The 21159-nt window shown below is 47.2% G+C and overlaps 1 protein-coding gene across 2 annotated transcripts in view; it reads right to left on the bottom strand.

Annotated features, from left to right (window-relative positions):
- Positions 1 to 224: 224 nt before the first annotated feature.
- Positions 225 to 21159, bottom strand: part of Faf2 (Fas associated factor family member 2) — a 42931-nt gene continuing 21996 nt past the window's right edge. For both annotated transcript variants that reach the window (XM_032884273.1, XM_032884274.1), the window contains exons 4-11: positions 17817 to 17893; positions 14942 to 15080; positions 13346 to 13431; positions 13171 to 13262; positions 11204 to 11381; positions 8044 to 8215; positions 7296 to 7439; positions 225 to 3321 (exon numbers count right to left, since the gene is read on the bottom strand). In XM_032884273.1, coding sequence (XP_032740164.1) covers positions 3139 to 3321; positions 7296 to 7439; positions 8044 to 8215; positions 11204 to 11381; positions 13171 to 13262; positions 13346 to 13431; positions 14942 to 15080; positions 17817 to 17893 — 1071 coding nt within the window. In that variant the 3' untranslated portion in view covers positions 225 to 3138. The remainder of the gene's footprint in view (positions 3322 to 7295; positions 7440 to 8043; positions 8216 to 11203; positions 11382 to 13170; positions 13263 to 13345; positions 13432 to 14941; positions 15081 to 17816; positions 17894 to 21159) is intronic.

The following is a 21159-nucleotide window of genomic DNA, read 5'->3' as shown; positions in this document are numbered from 1 at the left end:
ACTTCTAAAAGGAAGTTTCATTTACAACTGGGGCAGCCACAGCTGACTCACAAAGCTGACCCCATGGCAGGCCCCTTCCTACACCAGCCAGATGGCGCTTCCCACAGGGATCCAGTATGGCTGTGGAAGGCCTGTCAATCACTGTACAGATGCTCCCTGGTGCTTTTCCACTCTTCCCTCCACATGGGCAAGCTTCCGGACAGAAAGACCCACAGTTGGTTTTATACATTTTTTGTTATAAAACGTTTAATGTTAACCTACAATACAATGTAAACCTTTATGAAAAAATTTGAAGTACACTAGATTTCTTCAGGAAATTATTAACTACTCAGGTGCAGTACAGGTGGGGCACTGCATCTCTGTGGATGCATCTTCTGTTGCTGCGTTCTTCACAAGTCAAAACCTCCCCCCTGACAAACAGAAAAGCCAACCAGCTGGAAGGTGGAGGTCCCTGTCCAGTGCCAGGCGACAGCCTCTGATTAAGTGCTCTGGGGCTGCTGCGTCTTCTGTTGCCTCTGACATTCTTTCCTTGGCCTTGGCACTGTCAGCAATTTTCATAATAACTGATCAGTTGGAAAATTCTAGGGTTTTTTTCTTTTTTGTGTAAGTTTTTAAAGAAATAGGAATTCTCTTGCCTTCTCTGCATCTCATAGTGGAAGCAAGCAAGGAGAAAAACAAAAACAAAACCTATCTGCCGCAGACAATTCTGCAGAGGAAGAAAAGACCAGACTGAGGCTGCAAATTTCAACTCACTCAGGCATTGTTGCTTGGTCATCCCCATGGTCATTCAGCCGAGGCCATCTGACAGGGGATGGAAACAAATGCTTCCACTGTCCATGACGACTTTGGAACAATTGGTGGGATCTTTTGGAAGCAATTTAAACAACAGCAAATGGTCGCAGGTCTCTTCTAGCTCATAGGTTTAGGGAGTCCCAGACTGAACTGGCCTGGGGGACAAAAGGTGAAGTCCACAGCTCACCCAGGGAGAGAAATGGCCCCCAGACAGCAGAACTGGGGACAGCAAGAACACAAAAGTGTTTCACAGCTGCTGGAGAGCCTCACGTGGTGGTGCATACCCACATCTGCACCACAGGAGTGGGGAGCAGGAGGGTAGCTCAAGGCCAGCCTTGGGTATGTAGTTTGAGGCCACTTTGGGCCATCGGAACCTATCTCAAAAAGCTGAGAGGAAAACTAAGGGAGGGGACAGGTGATGGGAGCTAGGTAGGTACTTCAGCACAAGCCTCCAGGACATGAGCAGGCTGCCCTCAGAGTTGTGGCAAGAGCGGACCCCTTTTTTATTAGTCTGGCATCTAGTATATTTTTGCAGTTATCAAAAGGCAAAAGGCATAAAATTAAAATGTACACATTACAGAACGAGATTAAGAGGGAAAATCAGAACTTCCCCAAGCAGCCATGAACAAGACACTTCCACAGTACACATGCCCATGTGCCGGGCAGTCAGACAGGGACTACAACCTGGGAGGGTGGCTCCAAGTGGGAAAGCCCCTCTGCATCGCTGTCAGCAAGACAGACTTCTCCTGAGCGTCCTCTCAACCTGTCACTGTAGTGCTGGCTGGCTTAGCTGCGCTAACACTTCCCAAGGTAGAATCAGAGCCCTGTGCTAAGGCCTCAGGGATCTTCTCAGGTTTTCCAAATGACTCCACAAGCCGTCCTCTAACAACGGAGAGCTGCAGAGAACAGAAGCACAGGACTGTCACAGAGAGCAGTGGCTTTAGAGGGGCTCTTGGAGGTGACCAACACAAGCTATGCTTTCTCCGGACTGGAATGCCCCCACACACTAGTGACTACAGGAACCTCAGAGAGCGGCAGTGTCAAGCCTGTACCAGCACAGCTAGCCCATACTGGAACACTTGTCAGCACACACTGGCATGTGCTCATACATGGCTCAACCACATACCTACTACTAAAAAACTCAATCACAGACGAGACATTTCAAGGGGGAAAGGCTCCTGCTGCTTCACCACGGCAAGAGGAAGGCTGCAAACTGTCTCTGGTGCCATGAAATGTGCTTTCCAACAACACACACAGGCTGGCAGTCCAATTTCTCTTTCAAAGTTTCTGGTTCAAAACTTTGAGACAGGGCCTCCTCACTCTGTAGACCAGGCTGGCCTGGAATTCAGAGATCTGCTGCCTCTGCCTCCCAGCACACCACCATGCCTGCGATGGGTCTATATCCTTAAACATCATTATCATATGTGCACTCAAACAGGACGAGCCTCCGCAGGTGGAACGGAGGGCCCGGCCCGGTCCCTAGTCCTCTGGAAAGGCACCGAGCTCGGCAAGTTAGGAAAGCTGGGAAGAGCAGCGTGTGCAGTGAGAGGGAGGCAGGAGCTGCTGTCCTTTGCTTGAGACCCCTTCACCACCACCTGGTACAGATGCCAAGGAGAAGCTGTATGTGTGTGTAAAGGGAACACACACCCCACACACAGCCTTTTGTGGGTCACAATCCCAGACTTCCTCTCATTGCTCCAAATGGGTACCTCTGGGACCGTGAGAGGAACAGTGGCAGAAGGAAGCGCAAATGAGCCCAGGGCACCTTTATTACACCGCCGTGGGCCATGGAGCCCAGGGCACTGGCTCTTTATCAAATCTGAGGAAAAAATACACCTAAGTCAGCCTCACTCCTTTGGTCATTATCATTACAAAGCAAACAGAAACAAAGTTATTCATGAACTGTGGGCAGTCAGTCCATCCTTCTCTCCCCTCTTCCTCTAGAAGTAGGAGAAGCAGGTCCTCAGGAGCTGCTGCTGGAGCTGATGGTGGGTTTCTTTTTTCTTTTCTACAAAAGCAAGAATGACTGAGAAACAGTGGGAATGTCTTCTTCCCCACGTGGGCGGAGGGATGGGTTGGAGGTGAAGTCTTCACTGGAAGATGGAGAGGCGGCTGTGGAAGGCGAGTCTGCTGGGCAGGTGCGCTCACTGCCGGCCTTGCACACGCACACAGGCTGTGCCTCTTGCAGGCAGCATGGTTTCCGATCCTTCCGTAGGATGCAGCAGTTTTTTTAAAAAAAATATTGTATTATAATAATAATAATAATATGAATTTATCTCTTGTTCTCTGTTTTTGTTTTTCCATTTCTTTTAGGGATTGGGGTGGGAAGAAGGAGGCAGAAAAGTGTCATTCGTCTGTCAGGTCCTGAACAAAGAGAACTTCTGTGTGGCTTAGTCCCGCCTCCTGCAGTGTGGGGGGGTTGGGCCATTCCTCTGAAGGGACACAGGGAAGTACCCGTCTTGGAAAATTGGCTTCAATCTGAAACTTTTCAGGGCTTTCCTTCAAGGAGAATAAGAAGTCATGGATGACCTGTAGATGCCACACAGAAAAAGAACGTGGTAAGGAGAGACTCACTGTGAAGTCCCATGTCCCAACCTTCCCCAGGAAGACCCAAGCAGACAGTAGTCCTATTCCAATGGAATTCTACCTTCTTTTAAAGAGTTCACCAGAGAGTGTGGCAGCCCATGCCTTTAAAAAAACAAGTTTAAGAGACTGGGGAACCTCATACCCTCATAGCTCCAGAGTATGTCCCTACAAACACCCCGAGTTAGAGAACTCTACAGTGGGAAACCTGAACGACGTACTAGTGAGCCCCATAATTACTTGTGCTCAGTGCTGTCAGTTCACTGTGAGTGCCTTATACCATGTAAAGGAGACAGAAGACTGCACGAGCCCAACACTTTTGGAGGCAGAATAATGTGAGTTCAAGGCCAGCCTAGTGTACACAGTGAGTTCCAGACAGCATGTCTTAGAAAAAAAGAATTCACACAAGCTAGTCTTTTGATTCCCCCCACCCCAGCCCTGCCACCCAAGAATCTGACCTTAGGTAAAGCTAAACAATTTAAAATTTTTCTTTACTTATTTGAGGGTCTCACAATGTAGCTCAGAGATCCACGCCTCTTCTGCCTCCCCCTGTGCTGAGATCAAAGGCATGCACCAGCATGGGGCAATTACAACCACCCAAGCAAACAATACTTACTAGAAATAGCCATGGTTTCGGAAAAGCTGGAAGGCAGTGTTCAGAATATTTATCCCCTTTGAGTTCATTTTAAGCTGTCTGCCAACCTGGTATCCCATTACCTCAGGAGACTTTAAATAACCTCAAAATCAGAGCATTTAACTGATACACTACAAAGTTTAATACGCTATCCTTCCATACCATGGAGGTTTCAGGATCCTCCTCCAAGCCAAGTTCCTCAGGCATTCAGCTATAACTCATGCATTCTCCTGTCCTTAAAATGGTTTAAAGTACTCACACCAGTGAACTGAAAGTACTGTGCACATTTGATTATGGTACACACGGATGACAGTTCAGGTGAGACCAGGTTTTCTCTAACTGGGGGTGTATGTAGGGATGTACTCTGAAACAACAAGGTTCCTCAGTCTTTTTTTTTTTTTCTTTTTTCTTTTTTTCGGAGCTGGGGACCGAACCCAGGGCCTTGCGCTTGCTAGGCAAGTGCTCTACCACTGAGCTAAATCCCCAACCCCAGTTCCTCAGTCTTTTAAACTTGTTTTTTAATTTTTATTTTTTAAAAAAGATGTATTTATTTATGTATATGAGTACACTGACACTGTCTTCAGACACCAGAAGAGGGCATCAGATCTCATTACATACAGATGGCTGTGAGCCACCATATGGATGCTGGGATTTGAACTCAGGACCTCTGGAAGAGCAGTCAGTGCTCTTAAATGTTGAGCCACCCCTCCAGCCCCACCACTTGTTTTTTATTAATGGAGGTCCCATTAGGCTATGCGGTGTCAGCAGCTATGTTCCTGTTCAGACTGTCTTAGATGGAGTTGAGTTTGGATGGCTGGCTTTCCTGTCTTGTGCACATGTCCCCATCCCTCTAGGAACAATGCCTTGCTTTCTGACAAGTCATTTTCTAGCCTAATGTTTTTTCTTTCTCCTGGTCCAGCCTCAGAAACAGCCATTTCCAAGGAGAGCTGTTCAAGATGGCTGTTTATTTTTTAAGGTTTTTTTTTTTTTTGGAGACAGGGTTTCTGTAGCTCTGGCTGTCCTAGAACTCAGAGTCTACCCTGTCGTCAGTCATGTCGTCCCCTCTCTGCTGAGGTGGGAGGCAGCCTGCTACACTCAGTGGTTTGTATAGCCATCAGGGCTGGCCATCCACGCAGATGCGTCGCTCCTAAGATTATATGTGAGGGCAGGTGGCACCAGGTTTTCAAGAACACTAAATTATTTGGTCATGTTACTATCAATGAATGGTTAATTCCAGGCCAGCATGGGATTTAACTGTGACTCCTTGGACGTCATTCTTCTCTCCAAGCCCCTTTTCCAACTAAACTAAAACTATGTAAGGTTTTATTCATAAGGCCACAGAGATGGCTTAGCAGTAAAAAAGCCCTTGCTGCTCTCTTAGAGGACCAAAATTCAGCTTTCAGCACTGCTGGGTAATTCACAACTGTCAGCAACACACACACACACACACACACACACACACACACACACACACACACACACAGTAAATAAAGTGGACAGGGCTGGAGCAATGGCCCAGTAGAGCACTGGCCCAGTGCTAAGAGCACTGGCTGCTCTTCCTGAGGGCCTGGACTCTTCTCAGCACCCACATGGCAGCTCACAGCTGTTTGTAAGCCCTGTTCTAAGGGCTCCAACACCCTCTTCTAGTGCCTGCGGGCACTACATGCATATAGTATACAGACATACATGCAGGCAAAACCCTCATATACATAAAATAAAAATAAATAGCTCTTGGGGTTGGGGATTTAGCTCAGTGGTAGAGCGCTTGCCTAGGAAGCACAAGGCCCTGGGTTCAGTCCCCAGCTCCGAAAAAAAGAACCAAAATAAATAAATAAATAAATAAATAAATAAATAAATAAAAATAAATAGGTCTTTAAAAAAAGAAAGAGAGGCTTGAGAGACAGTTTAGAAGTTGCGAGCTCTTGCAGAAAATGTGGGTTCCGTTTTTGGTGCCCAGCTGAATGATCCACATGGCAGATTACAACCTTCTGTGACTCCAGTTCTAGGGAATCCAACAGCTCTGGCCTCCTCAGGCTTGAGGCATACATGCAGAGCACATACATATGTACAGGCAGACAAAACACTCACGCGACACGTGAAATATAACGACGACGTGCTGGGGAGGGAGGATAGGAGATCCTAGGACCTGAGAGCAAGCCCAGGTCCCAGGAGAGATTGTCACAGGAAATAGGGAATGCATCCTGAGAAAGACATCTGAGGTTGACCTCTGATTTCCAAATGCAACACATGCAAACACGTGTACACACACACACACACACACACACACACACACACACTTTAAAACAAATGAGAAGCCTAAGGTGCCTTGCTAGGTTTCACACATAGAAATTGTTCCTCTGAGTATGGATAGGGGTAGAAACTTCAGGGAACTCCACAGAGAAACTGAGGAGTGAATCTGTAAGTTAAGATACACGTACAAAGCGGGGTATGTTGACACACACCTTTAGTTCCAGCTCAAGAGGCAGGGACAGGTGATCTCTGAGTTCAAGGCCAGCCTGGTTTGCAGAGCAAGTTACAGGACAGCAGGGCTACATAGAGAAACCCATCTTGAACCCCCTCCTGCCCCCTCAAAGATCTACATGCACCTGTAGATAGGAAACAAGGAGAACAACATCTGCTGACTGCGTACTACATAGCAGGAACTCTGGGAGGCAACTCCAGGGCTAGAGAGATGGCTCAGTGATTAGAAAAACTGGCTGCTCTTCCTAAGGTCTTAAGTTCAATTTCCAGCACCCAGCTGGTAGTTCATAAACATCTATGACAGCAGTCTCCTGTAACTCTCATGGACTCTAATGCCTTCCTCTGGTGTGCAGATGTACATGCAGACAAAACATATACACATAAAATACAATAATCTTAAAAAGGAAAAAGAAAAATACATTTAAAAACCCAGGGCTGGAGAGACAGCTTAATGGGAGACCCCGACTTCCATTCTAAACACTGGAAATCAAAACCCCCAAAGCAGGTGTGAGCACTGCTCTCACTGCTTCATTCCCATGGCCACACCTCCTTTCCATTCTGTGCTAGGTCTCTGTGTCTTACCTTTTGTGCTAACTGCACACTTTGTAGTTCAGAACACGGTTAGAAGGGGAGCAGGAGCCCTTCACCAGGGCTCAGCATGCACAGGTCCCTCTGTCAAGCCTGAAGGTTCCATCCCGGGGACCCAGACAGAGGAAGGAGACCAACCAGCCTCCCCTGGTCTGTCCTCTGCCCTCCACATCTACAGTCCCAATCTATAACACCATGTGGCTTAGGTGATCCTTACTGTTAGAGACTGTGAAAAATGGAATCGTCGCTCTACTCTGGAATCATTGGGTAACTTGAAAATGATCTTGACACTGTCAGGGTCATCAGGGGAGGGCTCAGGGGGCAGGCACTCCAGCTTCCTCTCCTTCTCCTCCTGTAAGTTCTAGAGACACAGCAAAGGTAAGGGTGTGGCTCGAACAGGGATGTAAAGGTCACGAACGTTCACTGAAAACTGACGAACAATCACTGAGGGGCCAGGAGCACAGCTCAGCAGGTAATGGGGTGTGGGCCCTGAAGGTACAAGCCTGACACAGACTGAGCTCCATCCCAGAAATCATGGAAAGGGGGGAGGGAGACCGTCACAGAAGCCTCTGGCATGTGTGTACTGTGCTCTCACATCTCATACACAGAACGGATAAATAAACGCTCCCTTATTCCCTGGTCGAGCGAGGCAGGGTCTCATCATATAGCCCCGGCTGGCCTAAACCTTGGTATGTAGATCAGGCTGCCCTCAAACTGATAAACTGGCCTCAATCCTGCCTCTGCCTTTTGAGTGGTAGGATTAAAGGCCTGCACCAATCTACATCTGGCTGGACAAAACTTTAAAAGCAACCCCTCAAAAACCCCCTCTTGGTAAGAAACAAGGACCAGGCCTACTGTACCACACGCACTGCTGACAGGTACAGGCACTGGGTTCTGGGGAAAGGGTGTGTCCTGGCCAGAAGCAAGCAGCAAATCGAAAGGCAGGGAACAGAGGTGTAGCTTACCTGCCGCCTTCGCTCCTCCGCCAGCTTCTGCTGCTGCACCTCCTCCTCCTTCCGGCGCTTCCGCTCTCTTTCCTCCCTCTTCTTCCTCTCTTTCTCCTGGTCTGCCCTGAGAGAAGCCAGGTAGGCTTCATCCTGCTGTTGTCTCAGCACCTGGGTTTGGTTCCTTTCTTCCCTGCAGATGGAGGAGAAGCGTTCAACACTAACTTTACAAACTTGTTTTCCTGGCCTGTGGTCCTCCTCCTGCTCACTCCTCATCTCTAGGATAGAACCAAGGGCAGGCCGTCTGCACGGCACGGCAAGCAAGAGCATTTCCCGACCTCCCTTGTCTTGCAGGCCAGTCCCAAGCTTGAGATCCTCCTGCTTCAGTCTTTCAAGTACCGAGATTAGAGAAAAGTCCACCATGCCCAGCTCCTGGCTTCTACTTTATTAAACAATCTATTTCTTAAGGAGTCAAGTGTCCTGCTTGTTGCTACTGTGAATTTGACACAAGTGGACACAACCTGAGGAGAGAGAACCACAAGTGAGAGACTCCCTAAGCTATGGGGAAGCCTATGCGGCACTTTCTTAGTGATTCATGTGGGAGGACCCAGTCTACTGTGGGCAGTGCCACCCCCTAGGCAGGTGGTCTGGGATGGCATTAGAAAACAGGCTGAGCGAGGCATGAGGAACACCCAGTTAGCAGCAAACGGCCTCTCCTTCATTTAGTTCATGTCCTGACGTCTCTTAGGACTGTCCTGACTAGTTTTTCTGTCAATTTGACACAAGGTAGAGTCTTCTGACAGGAGGACACCAATCAGAAAATGCCTCCATAAGGTCAAGCCTCGAGCAAGTCTGTTAATTAGTAACTGATGTGGGCGGGCCCAGGTAATTGTGGGTGGGGCCACCCTGGCCTGGTATTGGTCTTGGTTCTGTAAGAAAGCAGGCTGAGCAAGCTGGTAGGCAGCACTCCTCCATGGCCTCTTTCATCAGCTCCGCCTTCAGGTTCCTGTCCAGTTTTGAGTTCCTGTTCTGACTGCCCTGGATGATGAGCTGATACAGAACTATAAGCAAAATAAACCCTTTCCTCCCCAGCTTGCTTTGGTCCTGGTGTCTTATCCCACCAACAGAAACCCTGACTAGGACACAGGTTTTATATACCTCGAGGTAGTCTCGAAACTCACTATGTATTCAAGGATGGCCCTCAGTTTCTGATTCCTTTCCCTCCCAGTGTTAGGAACTCAAGTGCATTCCCTGTTTATTTTTTCTTCTCCTGGAGATTTGGGAGCAGGGTAGAAATGCCACCCATGAAGGCATTTCCTAGAGCAGAGCAGAGCAAACTCATTGGCATTTGGGATCAAAATCTGGGTGTAGCTTTGTAGCCAGCGCTACCCACTGAGCTATCTCATGGCTCTGCACTTAACTCTCTGACAATCTCTTGCGTTTAGATAGTGAACTTTAGTCATTTTCAACTCCAATCCTCTCTCATCCCCTCCCTTTGCACAGGAACCTTCTCGGCAAACCCTCCTGACCCTGCCCTTCTCAATGTGGCCATTGAGCATGGTTTCTTGACAGAGGAAGTTGGGAGTTATTTACAGAAACATTAGGAGAATTGCATCTCTCCACCTCTGCCTTTCCTCTTGTCCTGCCCCCCACTCCCACCCCCACATCCCTGAGCCTTGAGGAAGGACCACAGCTGAGCCAAGCACTCGGCATATCTCTTCTCCACACTCTGGTCACCTAGAGGCTTTGGCATGCGCCCTTCTTCATGTGCTTATTTGTACGTGGTGCTGAGGAAGGAGCCGGCACGCCACATGCCACAGCACACACGTGCAGGTCGGAGGACACCCTGTGGGAGTCAGTTTTCCCCTTCCACCATGTGGGTCCTGAGGACTCAGGCTTGAAAGAAGTGTAGTCTTGCTGGCCCTCAATCTTTAAAAAAATTATTATTCTTTTTAAAACTCTGTGTGTGTGGGGGTGGGGGTGGAGGGAGGGAGGGAGGGAGAGAGACAGAGAGAGACAGAGAGAGACAGAGAGAGACAGAGAATATATACACAGAGTGGAATCTCCCAGAACTGAATTACTGGAACTGCCCATCTTTAGTGCTGGCAGCTGAACTGAGGTCCTTTGGATCTTAGATTCTGAGCCATCTCTCCAGCCCCTCCATTTATTTTCTGAGACAGGGTTTCTCAATGAACCTGAAGCTCGTTCACTGTCTAGACGGCAAAGCTGGAGGGTCCTCCTGTTCTGCTCTGCTTGGTGTTGGGGTTACAGCTGCACACAGCTGGTCCTCGCTCACACAGAAAGCACCGTGGACGGCTGTCCCCCGTTACCCTGGAGCGGCTGCTGATGTCTGCGCCAAGCTCAGGCAGTCGAGTCTGGACCCCAGAAGGACAGGGAAGCTGAGTGCTTCCGACTTAGTTAAACTGCTTGAGGTCACCGTCACAGCACGAGCCGGGGGAGCCTTGCTTTGTGGCTGTGAAGCAGTGCAGTCGGCATCCAGGGTGAGAGGGGTGAAGGGCCACAGCAGGCCTGGGCTAGAGCTCTCAACCCTGGAGCCTGAGGCTGCCTCAGGGGCAGAGGCTCGGAACAGACTGACACACAGACACCTGGCTCTTGTCCACTGCTACACAACTTGCTTGGTGTGTGGAAAAACCACCTATACAGCTGGTGCCCAGAGTGATGTGTGTTGAGCATGGGTAGGTAAATGGGCGGCTGGCCTTTCATTTGTTTTCTATTATTATCTTCAGAGTAAGCAGAGGGAGGCGTGCACAAGTGTCTACAAAACTAGAAGCACCCTAGAATGATCAATGCTTTTCAGTTTCTTCTTTGATTTTCCCATTTCCAATTTTCTATCACTACTGTACGTAACTCATGTAATGGGGAAGTTATAATCAGCCCGCCTTTTCCACATGAAGTTCTGTCTATGATGGTCCGCACTCTGAACTCTCCTTCAACATGAAGCAAAGGCTTTGAAAGTGCCCAAGACAAAGGAAAGCAGTTTGTGGAGCCCCAAGTCAGTTGCCCAAACACCATCTGTCTCTTTCCAGAAAAGAACCCCCCAGTACCTTTCTTTTTTTTTTTTTTTTTTGGAGCTGGAGACCAACAGGGCCTTGCGCTTCCTAGGCAAGTGCTCCCTAGGCAAGCGCTCTACCACTGAGCTAAATCCCCAACCCCCCAGTACCTTTCTAGGCGTTCTGACACCAGGTAAGTCTGGTTTGCATCCATAATGAACGTCAACTGGTTGATGAGGTCATCAGGTTGAATGAGGCCTTCGAGCCTTCCTACCACAGTCATTCGCCGGTCCTTCAACATAATCATAGCCAGGAACGGATAGGTGTTCTCTCGTAAAGCCTGGGAGACTGACACAGAGACCCAAGAGATCAAGCATAAGACTTGGGATGCAACAGACCGATCCTCAGACGTATACTCTTGGATGGGAAAAGGGAAGATGTCATCTCTTCTTTTTCTGCTGCTTTCTTTCTTTTGTAATAAGTAACTGATGGAAACACACTTAGAGGTTTCTGTCTGTCTTATGTATGTCAGTACTTGTCCCATGGACACTTGAGCATCACATGCATGCACGGTGCCTGTAAAGGCTGGAAGAGCGAGTGTCAGACTCCCTGGAACCTGTGAGCTGCCATGTGGGTGCTGGGAATTGAACCTGGGTCTTCTGGAAAAGTAGCCCATGTCTTAACCGCTGAGCCATCTCTCCAATTCCTCTACAGTTGTGTGCAGACATTAGAAGATAGCTTTCTGGGGTTAGGGATTTAGCTCAGTGGTAGAGCGCTTGCCTAGCAAGCGCAAGGCCCTGGGTTCAGTCCCCAGCTCCAAAAAAAAAAAAAAAAAAAGAAAAAAGAAAAAGAAAAGAAAAGAAAAAAAAAAAAAGGAGATAGCTTTCTGGAGTTGGCCCTCCTCTCCCACCCTTTTGGATAACCAAACTCAAGACTCCCATTTCATCAGCCTGGCCTGGTCTCCTCATTTTTTCTGTCACAAGTGTGTATTCCTGAACTGAGTGAGGTGAGTGCTTAGAGCAGCAGGAGGCTTTTTCGTAAGTTGCCGTCATGCTGGGAAAGGCCTCAAGTTCTAAGATGCTGTCTCCTGAATGGAAGAGAAGGCTCTGCAAAGACTCACATGACCGCTTAGGTATAATCTCTCCAAATGTGCAGAGCCAGGCCACCGGACACAAGGCTGCCTTTCTTGGATGCATGCTGGTGGCCGTAGTTTTCTCACCACATATGTTCCCTGTCTTTTCCTCCTCATCTAACTCCTCCCCTACCTCATTTTCCTAGTCTTTCTTTTCCCTTAACAAGGGTAGTTTTTCTGCTCCAAGTAAAGTTAGAAAGTTGGTCTATAAATAACCAAAATTTTACTATGATACAATTGCATCTATATTCTTATGCTATGAAAAAGAAATTGTATCCTTTGTGCCATCTATCTGCTAGCCCCACAGAGCCATATTAGAACATAGGCTGCCGAAAAATACCACATGTTCATAAGTCAATTAGGAGTAAAGATTTAAAAGACGCAGGAGAAACAGCTATAGTATATTTGGTTCTGAACACCAGGCACTGATGCCTACCTAGGTGTTAGCACATACAGAGGTTGCTGGACAAAACGGCTACAAAATGACTGTATTTTCACCACTGGGTATGTTTGTATTGTCTGATGGTTTCTGAAAACACTGATCTCTAACTAAGAGTTGCTGCCAAAAGACTGAACTCCCTGTACCCACTGCCAGTGCTCTAGCACTCAACAGCAAACTCATTCCACAGTTCTGTTGAAAGCCTGGGCAGAGAAGAGGAATGCCTAGCAAGAGCCTGTTAAAATTAGACAAAACTGACTTAAAATGAGAGTCTCTGGCAATGGTTAGTTGTAAAGAATGGGCCTTAAACTCTGTCTGCCCCAGTCAAACCCCAACTGTATGCTAACCGTATGCCTGAATCTGTCTTAAGCTCTCTGCGATTGTTTCATCCATCTCAAGGAAGAAATAATACAACAGTCATCTCTCAGACTGCTGACAAAATTAAATGACTTCAACTAGCATTGCGTCTACCACAGAACCACCACCTGAGAAACAGCACAGCATGTTTCTCCAGACTTCCCCAAGGATATTCTGACCTCTCACTAAGGCAGCAGAACACAACTTACCCCTGTACCCCTCCGGTTTGTTTGTAGAACAAGCCCAAAAAAGCATCCGGCTGTTTATCAGCGAGATGACCTCAGGTGCGCAGAGAGCATTGCTGTGGAACAAGACAAGACAGTGTGAGAGCAATCTGCCAACTATACAAAGTCCGAGAAGAAAGAAAACGACTGGACTACTTACCGGCAGAACTCATCAGAGTCCTGGTGGTCATCCCCATGAAGATAAACCAAAAGAAATCGAAGTTCCCGCTTGGCATCACTAAGTGCCTTTGAGAGACAAAAGACCACAATTCACTACTAAGATCTAAACTACTGTTCAGGCTAAGGTCCAGATGGAGGTGACCATTGACCAACATTAGCAACTAGAAAGTGGGGAGGGAAGTGGGGTTGCAAGGGAGACGAGACTACATACTTCCCGGGCTGCTGCCTACGCATCCACCCTGGCATTGCCCTCCTCACAAAGCCCAAGCCACCAGCGTTAATGAAGAGCCTGTCGTGCTGTAGGACCTTATGCTGCGTCAGGCACATGAGGTCGAAGGAGTGACACAAGTAACTCCTAACGGTCACAGAAAGTCAGCTGATACCATGGTTTAAAGGTAAAACAGGACACTGTGACTATGTAAAAGCAATTTTGCAGCTACAAAATTCTTTCCAATAAAAAATTAGCTACAAAAAGGAGTTGGATCCAGCAAGTGGACAAGCAAGCAGAAGGACCAGGGCACCCTCAGGTACCCTGAAGAGCACAGGGTTCATAAGATCTTCTGAGACAAAGCAAGTGTCCATGAGTCTTGTCACTTAGGAATGGTATGCTCCTAACTGCCTGTAATTCCCAGCATGGCTAATGTACTCTACCCTCAAGGTCACCCAAAGAACAGCTGTCTCCCTCCTCCCTGCTATCTGCAGCCCTGAGCAGGGTGTCTGGCTGTGTATAGCAGGTATGCAATGTGTGCTGAGTGGAAAGCAGCAGCCAGCATGAAGATCAACTGTGAGAAAAAGCAGATGTGGGTAAAGCAGAAGCAAGAGTGAGCTGCCTCTCCAGGTAAGAGTCAGGAATTCCAGACACTCCATAAGAGCCCCTTTAGCACATGTCTGTGCTATTCTTTACTGTTCTCTGACAAATTCTATATGCCTACAACCCAGTTTTCCTCCCGAAAGGAGACAATGAAAGGTCTCTATGGCTTAGTTTGAATCAAACGAGCTACCCTGGGCCTATGGTCTAAATCCTACTCAGGTCTGTCAGGAATCACAAGGTCAGCTTCTGCCTTGAAGGTGTGTACAGTCTGATAACACAGCAAGACGTGAGCACAAGTCAGGTAAGGAGGAATGTCAAGTTGCTATGAATGTAAAAACAGAGGGTGGAAAACAAAAAGGAAGATCAGTGCTTTTGAAAGCAAGGTAGGGCGAGATAGGGAAGGAATGGAGTGGTTAGGAGAGGACAGAATGAGCTGGTGGGAGGACAGCAACAGCAAGGCGCTGAGGTAGGGAAGTGTTTGGGGAAGGGTGCAGTGGGAACCTAGGGGATGAGGAAACAAGCTATGCAGAAAGGACATCACAAGAATGGGGCCAGATCAGGAGGCTAGAGAAAAGGCTTGCGCCTGCCTGTTTAAATTTCTCTAACCAACTAAGAGCTATTGAAGGCTTTTGTGAGTGTAAGAGCACCATGATCACAGCTAAGCTACACTTTCCTTTGAGGACAGTCATATTGGTGCTAAGCTATGCTTTCCTTCGAGGACAGTCATATTGGTAAGTTGGCATCTGTTTGGTTTGTGGCACTGACCTGGCTGTACGTTCCCTGGTAGAAGACAGGGTGTGCCCTCCCATATTTCTCTTCAAAAGAGTGCATAAATGAAACAATGTCCCCAACAGGGTCAGTGACCCGGCTGCGAGGGTCAGGCCGTATAAAACGAAGAGCAAACCTGGGGAGGAAGGAATAAATATCACATGAATTGGCTTACTGTAGCGCATATGGGGTGGGCCAGTTTGCACAGATTTTTCTAACAGAGCCAGAGGACGGTAGCAGAGAAGTGAGTGGTCAGTGAGTGGCTACTAAATAAACCTCAAGGGAGAGCCTGGCTGGAGAGCCACAGAGCTGCCAAGAGTCCACTCTCTGTTCAAGAAAATTTCACACAACTAGGACAACATTCCAGTGCTGGCTTGACCATCCCAAGTGCTCTCTATAGAAAAACAGGACTAGAAGGCTTGGGTAAGGAAGATCAAAATCCCAGACACTGTCTAACATGGCAGCCACTAACTATTTATGGCTGTTTTAAATGCATTAAATTAAATACAATTCCAATTCAGTGCCTCAGTCACACCTACCATGTCTCAAGTGCTCAACAGACAAATGTGGTCAGTGATTCGCACACCAAATAATGCAGACAAAGAATGTGTCTTAATTAAAATAAATAAATAAATAAATAAATAAATAAATAAATAAATAAATAAGAAAAAGAAAGAAAGAAGATGCAGTGGACAAACGCTGCTCTAGAACAGGCCCCTCTCTGGGTCTCCCACTCCCAGTTCCCTCCGTATGTTCTTCTGGTTCTGATTTCTCAGCTAATGCTCTCAAGTTAGCAACAGGGACTTCACACCTGAACTCAGTTACAACGTAGTGGCTCTTCAAGAGGGCATGTAAATTCGCATGATGTGTTTACACTGATGGCGTCCATGGAAGGAGTCATAAAACTGACCCAGACGGGGAGCTGGTGGCTACTTTAGGTCTAGACATGCAGTGCCTCATGGGCCCGCACATGTACCCTAAGGGCCTCTGCCACCCTGCGCCACACCCTTCCTTATGCTTTAGGTCTCCAGACAGGGTTACAGGGCAAGGAGGCTGTGCTACAGTTCACGTTCAGTTGCCTGGACGACACCATCGCACTAAAATTAGTAAAACATGCCATGCACATTTTCCCAAGGAAAGCAAACAATATTTACTTAAATTTTTAGTATAGAAAACGTGAGTAAACTTGGATAACTTTCTTTACCAATTCTTAGGCCTACTCTTTTTCCCCCTTCCCTTTGTTAGTTTTTTGAGATACGGTTTCTCTTTGTAACAGCCCTGGCTTTCCTGGAATTCTCTCCACAGATCAGGCTGACCTCAAACTCACAGAGGTCCACCTTGCTCTGCCTCCCTAGTGCTGGCATTAAAGGCGTGTGCCTGCTAGTTTGAGGCCAGCCTGGTTTACAGAGTGAATTGCAGTTACAGCAAGAGCTACACAAGAGAAATCATGTCTCAAGAAACCGAACTAAACAGACAAATTTCCCATGAGTATTTTTCCTGAGTCATCAAACCAAATTCATCAATATGAACAATCCAGGAACATTGAAGACATGAACTCTCAGCTCCGTATATAGGGAAGTACTTATAAATGCCTCAGAAGGCTGGTGCTCCCACTGATTTCTTTGAGAAGATTATGTAATGGCTCTCTAAGTATCCAAATTCTAGGAAGGGGCAAAGGCTTCAAGTCCACTGTTTCTCACTGCAATATATCTCAACAGCCAACGCAGTCTAAGCCACACGTGTCAACTCAGTCTTCACTGTGATTTTCAAAAATGTTACGGTTCCACGTAAAACAGAAATGGCCTTGCAATGGCCAGGTGGTGGCATTGCTCGCCTCTAATCCGAGCCCTGGAGATGCAAGGCAGGTGGTCTCTGAGTCTGAGGCCAGCCTGGTCTACAGAGTGAGTTCTAGGACAGTCAGAGCTACACAGAGAAAAGGAAAATAAAACAACAAAACCCCCTATCAACCAAATAAACAAACCAAACTTGAAAACAAATTTTCCTACAGCAAGGACACCACTGAGCAGATCAATCCCTGAGCTGTCCTTACTCCAGCATCTGGATCTGGAAGGGCCGCTTTGTGTACATTGTATCTCATGTTCATCCTTTAACTCTCCCTACCCTGTCAGACTCAAACTCCTCTTGCCTCATTCTCAAGTGGTTACAGACTGATGCTACCACACCCAGCCTCCAATAGATATTTTGGCTTTTAGCAAGGCTTGGGTGGGTATGGCTCTGTGCTAAGCCTGACCTGCCAGCAAGTCAGGTTATACGCAACAGTCCTCGCTCTGTACGCTGGAGCTTGCACGGTGAGTTAGCTGAACGGTGCACAAGGAAAGCCAGATGGAGAAGGTATGAACAAGTGGTGTACATACAAAAGGGTTCCAGTGTCAGTAACCTAAGCATCGCCAGGGCAGAGGGCAACGTACAAAACACTGCCTAGAAAGATGCCAACAATATACGGCTAAGTGGGGAATCTTGGAGCAAGACAGTCCAATGGGACTGTGATCAGCCAGAGAAGTAGTTTGGGGTGTAAGTTCCTGGAATATAAAATCGGGAGACAGATAAGGGGATTAGAAAGGAAAGGGCATGGGGATTCCCTCAGGAATGTAGCAGTGACAACAATGGTGGGGGGAGGGGAAGACCAATAAATAAACATAGGCAGATCCATGTGGTTCTTACACACAACAGCCAGGACCAATGTGAAGCCAATTATAACACCTTCCACTAGGCAACAATTTATAACACTTTTTACTATAGTGAAAGGAAGTGCAGGAAGAGAATTTAATCTGACAAATAGGCTACCCTACCCTAGGTTTCAGCCCCAGGGCCGACCTTGTTGTTAGGAGCATATAAACACGAAGGTACATACCTAAATATATCAAGTATCGTGTAATAGGTAAACCGGAATGGAAGCATTATCAAGTAATAACCCCATCCAAGCAGGCCCTGGAATTCCAAAAACAGAGTTAGAGACCCGTTCTCTGATGTTCAATACTTGCAGGAAATGTCTAGTTCATGTTCCCATGCCCCCACCCCACTATGGTGATTCCTCTCTCTCCTAACAACGCTCTTCCTGCCAGGGTTCCTTAAATGCAACTGCTTTTGTATCTATCATTTCATCTAAGACTATTGTTTCTCACAGAATTTTTGCTTTAAATCTTCATAACATTCTCCAGCAACTCAGATTCATTGTCAACGGTTTCCCCACATAACAAATATTCATTCTTTCCATCTTATATTTAGACTCAATACATGCCACATGGAAATAGCAAGAAAAATAACTGGTATTGCTTTAGACACTTACATACAACAGTAAGACCGCCATCACAGGACATCCTCCTCTATCTACGCCTCGTAGTTATAACACTATCAATCTATCTCATTGCTCTTTTATACAAACAGAGCTGACTACCAGACTGTGTCAACATGCCCTGTATGATCATCGGAGTCAGCTCAAAGCTAAACAGGGATCAGGCTCTCAAGCACAAAGTGAGGTCCGGTTCAAGATGAAGAAACATGGGGACACAGGAAATTACTCCCTGAGGAATGTATTGCTCTAGGAATCTGGTTTATATATTTGATTTGTTTTTGTTTGGTTGGTTTTCCTTCTGTTTTTGAGACAGGGTCTCCCTTTGTAGTTTTGGCTGTTCCAGAACTCACTGTAACACAGGCTGGCCCACCTCAGGCAGACAGGGTAGAAGTTCAGACAGTTCTTACTTGGCTATCTACTCTTCTACTTCAGTCTCTCTTCCCTTTATGTCAAGTCCTAAGTTTTAAACTACAGACTGAGTAGTGCGAGAGTGCACCATGCTGCTGAGTCCTGCTCAGGACGACTCCTCATCCAGCCTTCATCATGGGACAGTGGCCCCTCAGTCTCTTAGGAGCCACCCTGGTTTGCAGTGTCCAGGGTGCTGCTTGTGTTCAAGTAATCCTTGTTGTACTTAAAGAATGGACCCTGCCAGGTATGATGGTTCACACTTGAATGCCTGCAGTGAAGACGCAGAAGTTGGTGATCTCTGTGAGTCTGAGGCAGCCTGAACTACAGCATGTCCAAGAGTAGGTAGGGCTACATAGCGGGAGCCTGTCTCAAAACAACCAAACACCCCAAAGTGGCCATGCTAGAACTGACATGACAAAGGGAAACCACAGTGATCCTGTTGAGAGAAAGGTCAGACTTAAGGAGTCCTATGACAAGGTTGCTAAGATCTTTAGTAACAACAATCTTCTTTCATAAAATTGTGAAGGAAGTCTGTGCTAGCTTTGCTGTGGCATCTTAACTAGCAAAAGTGACAGCAAAAGCTCCGGGAAGACATTAAAAGCAATGAACAATAAGGCTTAGTAGCCCTGGAGTTCAGGGCCTCTACTGAAGACCGTGCCAGATCACCCTCTACACAACGCATGTGAGGAAGCCCACAGTCTCTGGGGCCAGCTGCACTGTGTGGCCTAGGCTGGCCTCAGATCCTCCTGCCTCAGCACTCTTTTCTGTTTGCTTGTCTGCTTGTTCTTAATTTAATTTTGTGTATATGGGTGTGCTGCCAGCATGATGTCTGAGTACTATGTGTGCATGGTGCTTGCGGAGGCTGAAGAGGGCACCGGATTCCCTGGGGCGGGAGCTACAGATGGCTGTGAGCTGCCATGTGGGTGCTGGGGATCTAAGCCAGGTCCTCTGCAGGAGCAGCCAGTGCTCTTGACTGCTGAGCCATCTCAATAGTCAATCTTTTTTCTCCGAGACAGTGTCTCATGACAGAGCAGCGGCAGTCCTTGAACTAGAGACCCTCCCATCTCAGCCTCCCAACAGCTAGGACCAGAGGCATGCACTACTCTGTCGGCTCTCAAGGAATTTTTGAAACATTAAGTACTCCATATACACAAATGAAAAAATGTGATAATGGAGTCATTGTAATTGCTCTAGGATTAAATAAAGTGCTTAACTTTATAAAAAAAAAAATTCTTGTGTTTTTTTTTTCGGAGCTAAATCCCCAACCCTAAAAAAAAAATTCTTAATGCATGTGTAAGAGGTGTCATCATTCAAAGATAAGAAAAGCTCCACTAAATCCTTTGGAGTTCACAATCAGCTATGTATCTAATTTCCTTAACTAGATCATGAGAATCAGGTTGTAAATAGGAACTTTAAGACGACAGTCTGGGCTACACAGTGAGATCCTGCCTCAGAGAGAAACAAAGTGGGGCTGACAGAGTGGATCGACAGCTGGAGGCCAAGCCTGGGCCAGGCCTGCTGACCTGAATCTGACCCACATGGTAAAGGAGAGAGAAAGGCGAGAGCTGACTCTTCAAGTTGTCCTCTGCCCTCCAAGCAACACAAAAACTAAAATGAATGAAAGATGACTCTGAAGGAGGGGGAGACAGTGCAGGAGAGAAAAGGAAGGAGGAGCAGAGGAAGGGAAGGGGAAAGACAATGAAAGGGAAGGGAGAGGGAAGGAGACGCTGAGGAGCAGTGAGCTCTTAACCTCTACACACCACAGCAGCAGGTACCTAGTCCACCCCAGAAATGTAAGTGAACCGCATCTTTACTTCAGGACCAATTTCAAAACAGTGGCACAGAACTCCCACAGAGTCTAAGCACTTCCTTAAAAGTAGCTAAAATCAAGAAAACTCAGGTAGGTCACAAAGAACTTATCAGATTTGACTTAATGGTGGGAGGTTGCCAGCTATGGAGGTAGTTCACGCAGCAACCCTGCTAAGGCTGAGACAGGAGGAATGTCCAAGGTATGAGGCAGCCTGTCCAGTCCAGCCTGGGCTACAGAGTAAGATCATGTCTCCAAACAAAACAAAACACACACAACAAGGGGAGGGAGGCTGGAGAGACGGCTCAGCAGTCAAGAGCACTTCCTGCTCTTACAAAGGACCCGGGTTTGGTTCCCAGCACCCTCACACTTGCTCAGAGCAGCCTATGTCCGGTTCCCAGGGATGCAGGGCCCTCTTCAGGCTCCCGTGGCTCATGTACACATGTGGGTCACAAATATGCTCGGAAGCAGCCTTACTCAGCCTGCAGTAGACATTTCAAAAGCAAGCTGCTCAAAATGAGGTACAGAAAACACTTCCTCAGTGAAGAACAGAAAATAGTTCCTATAGCAGTTCATTAAAAAACTAAGTAAATGAACGAACCCATTAAGTCCTCCAAGGGCCCACAGCTATCAGGGTGAGACTGTGAACACTTGTGTTGCTCCATCATACACAACTAACAAAACTAA

Source organism: Rattus rattus, chromosome 14, assembly GCF_011064425.1.
Source record: "Rattus rattus isolate New Zealand chromosome 14, Rrattus_CSIRO_v1, whole genome shotgun sequence".
NCBI classification, from domain to species: domain Eukaryota; kingdom Metazoa; phylum Chordata; class Mammalia; order Rodentia; family Muridae; genus Rattus; species Rattus rattus.
Note: the sequence above shows the minus strand (reverse complement) of the source record. Positions and strands in the feature narration are given on the sequence as shown.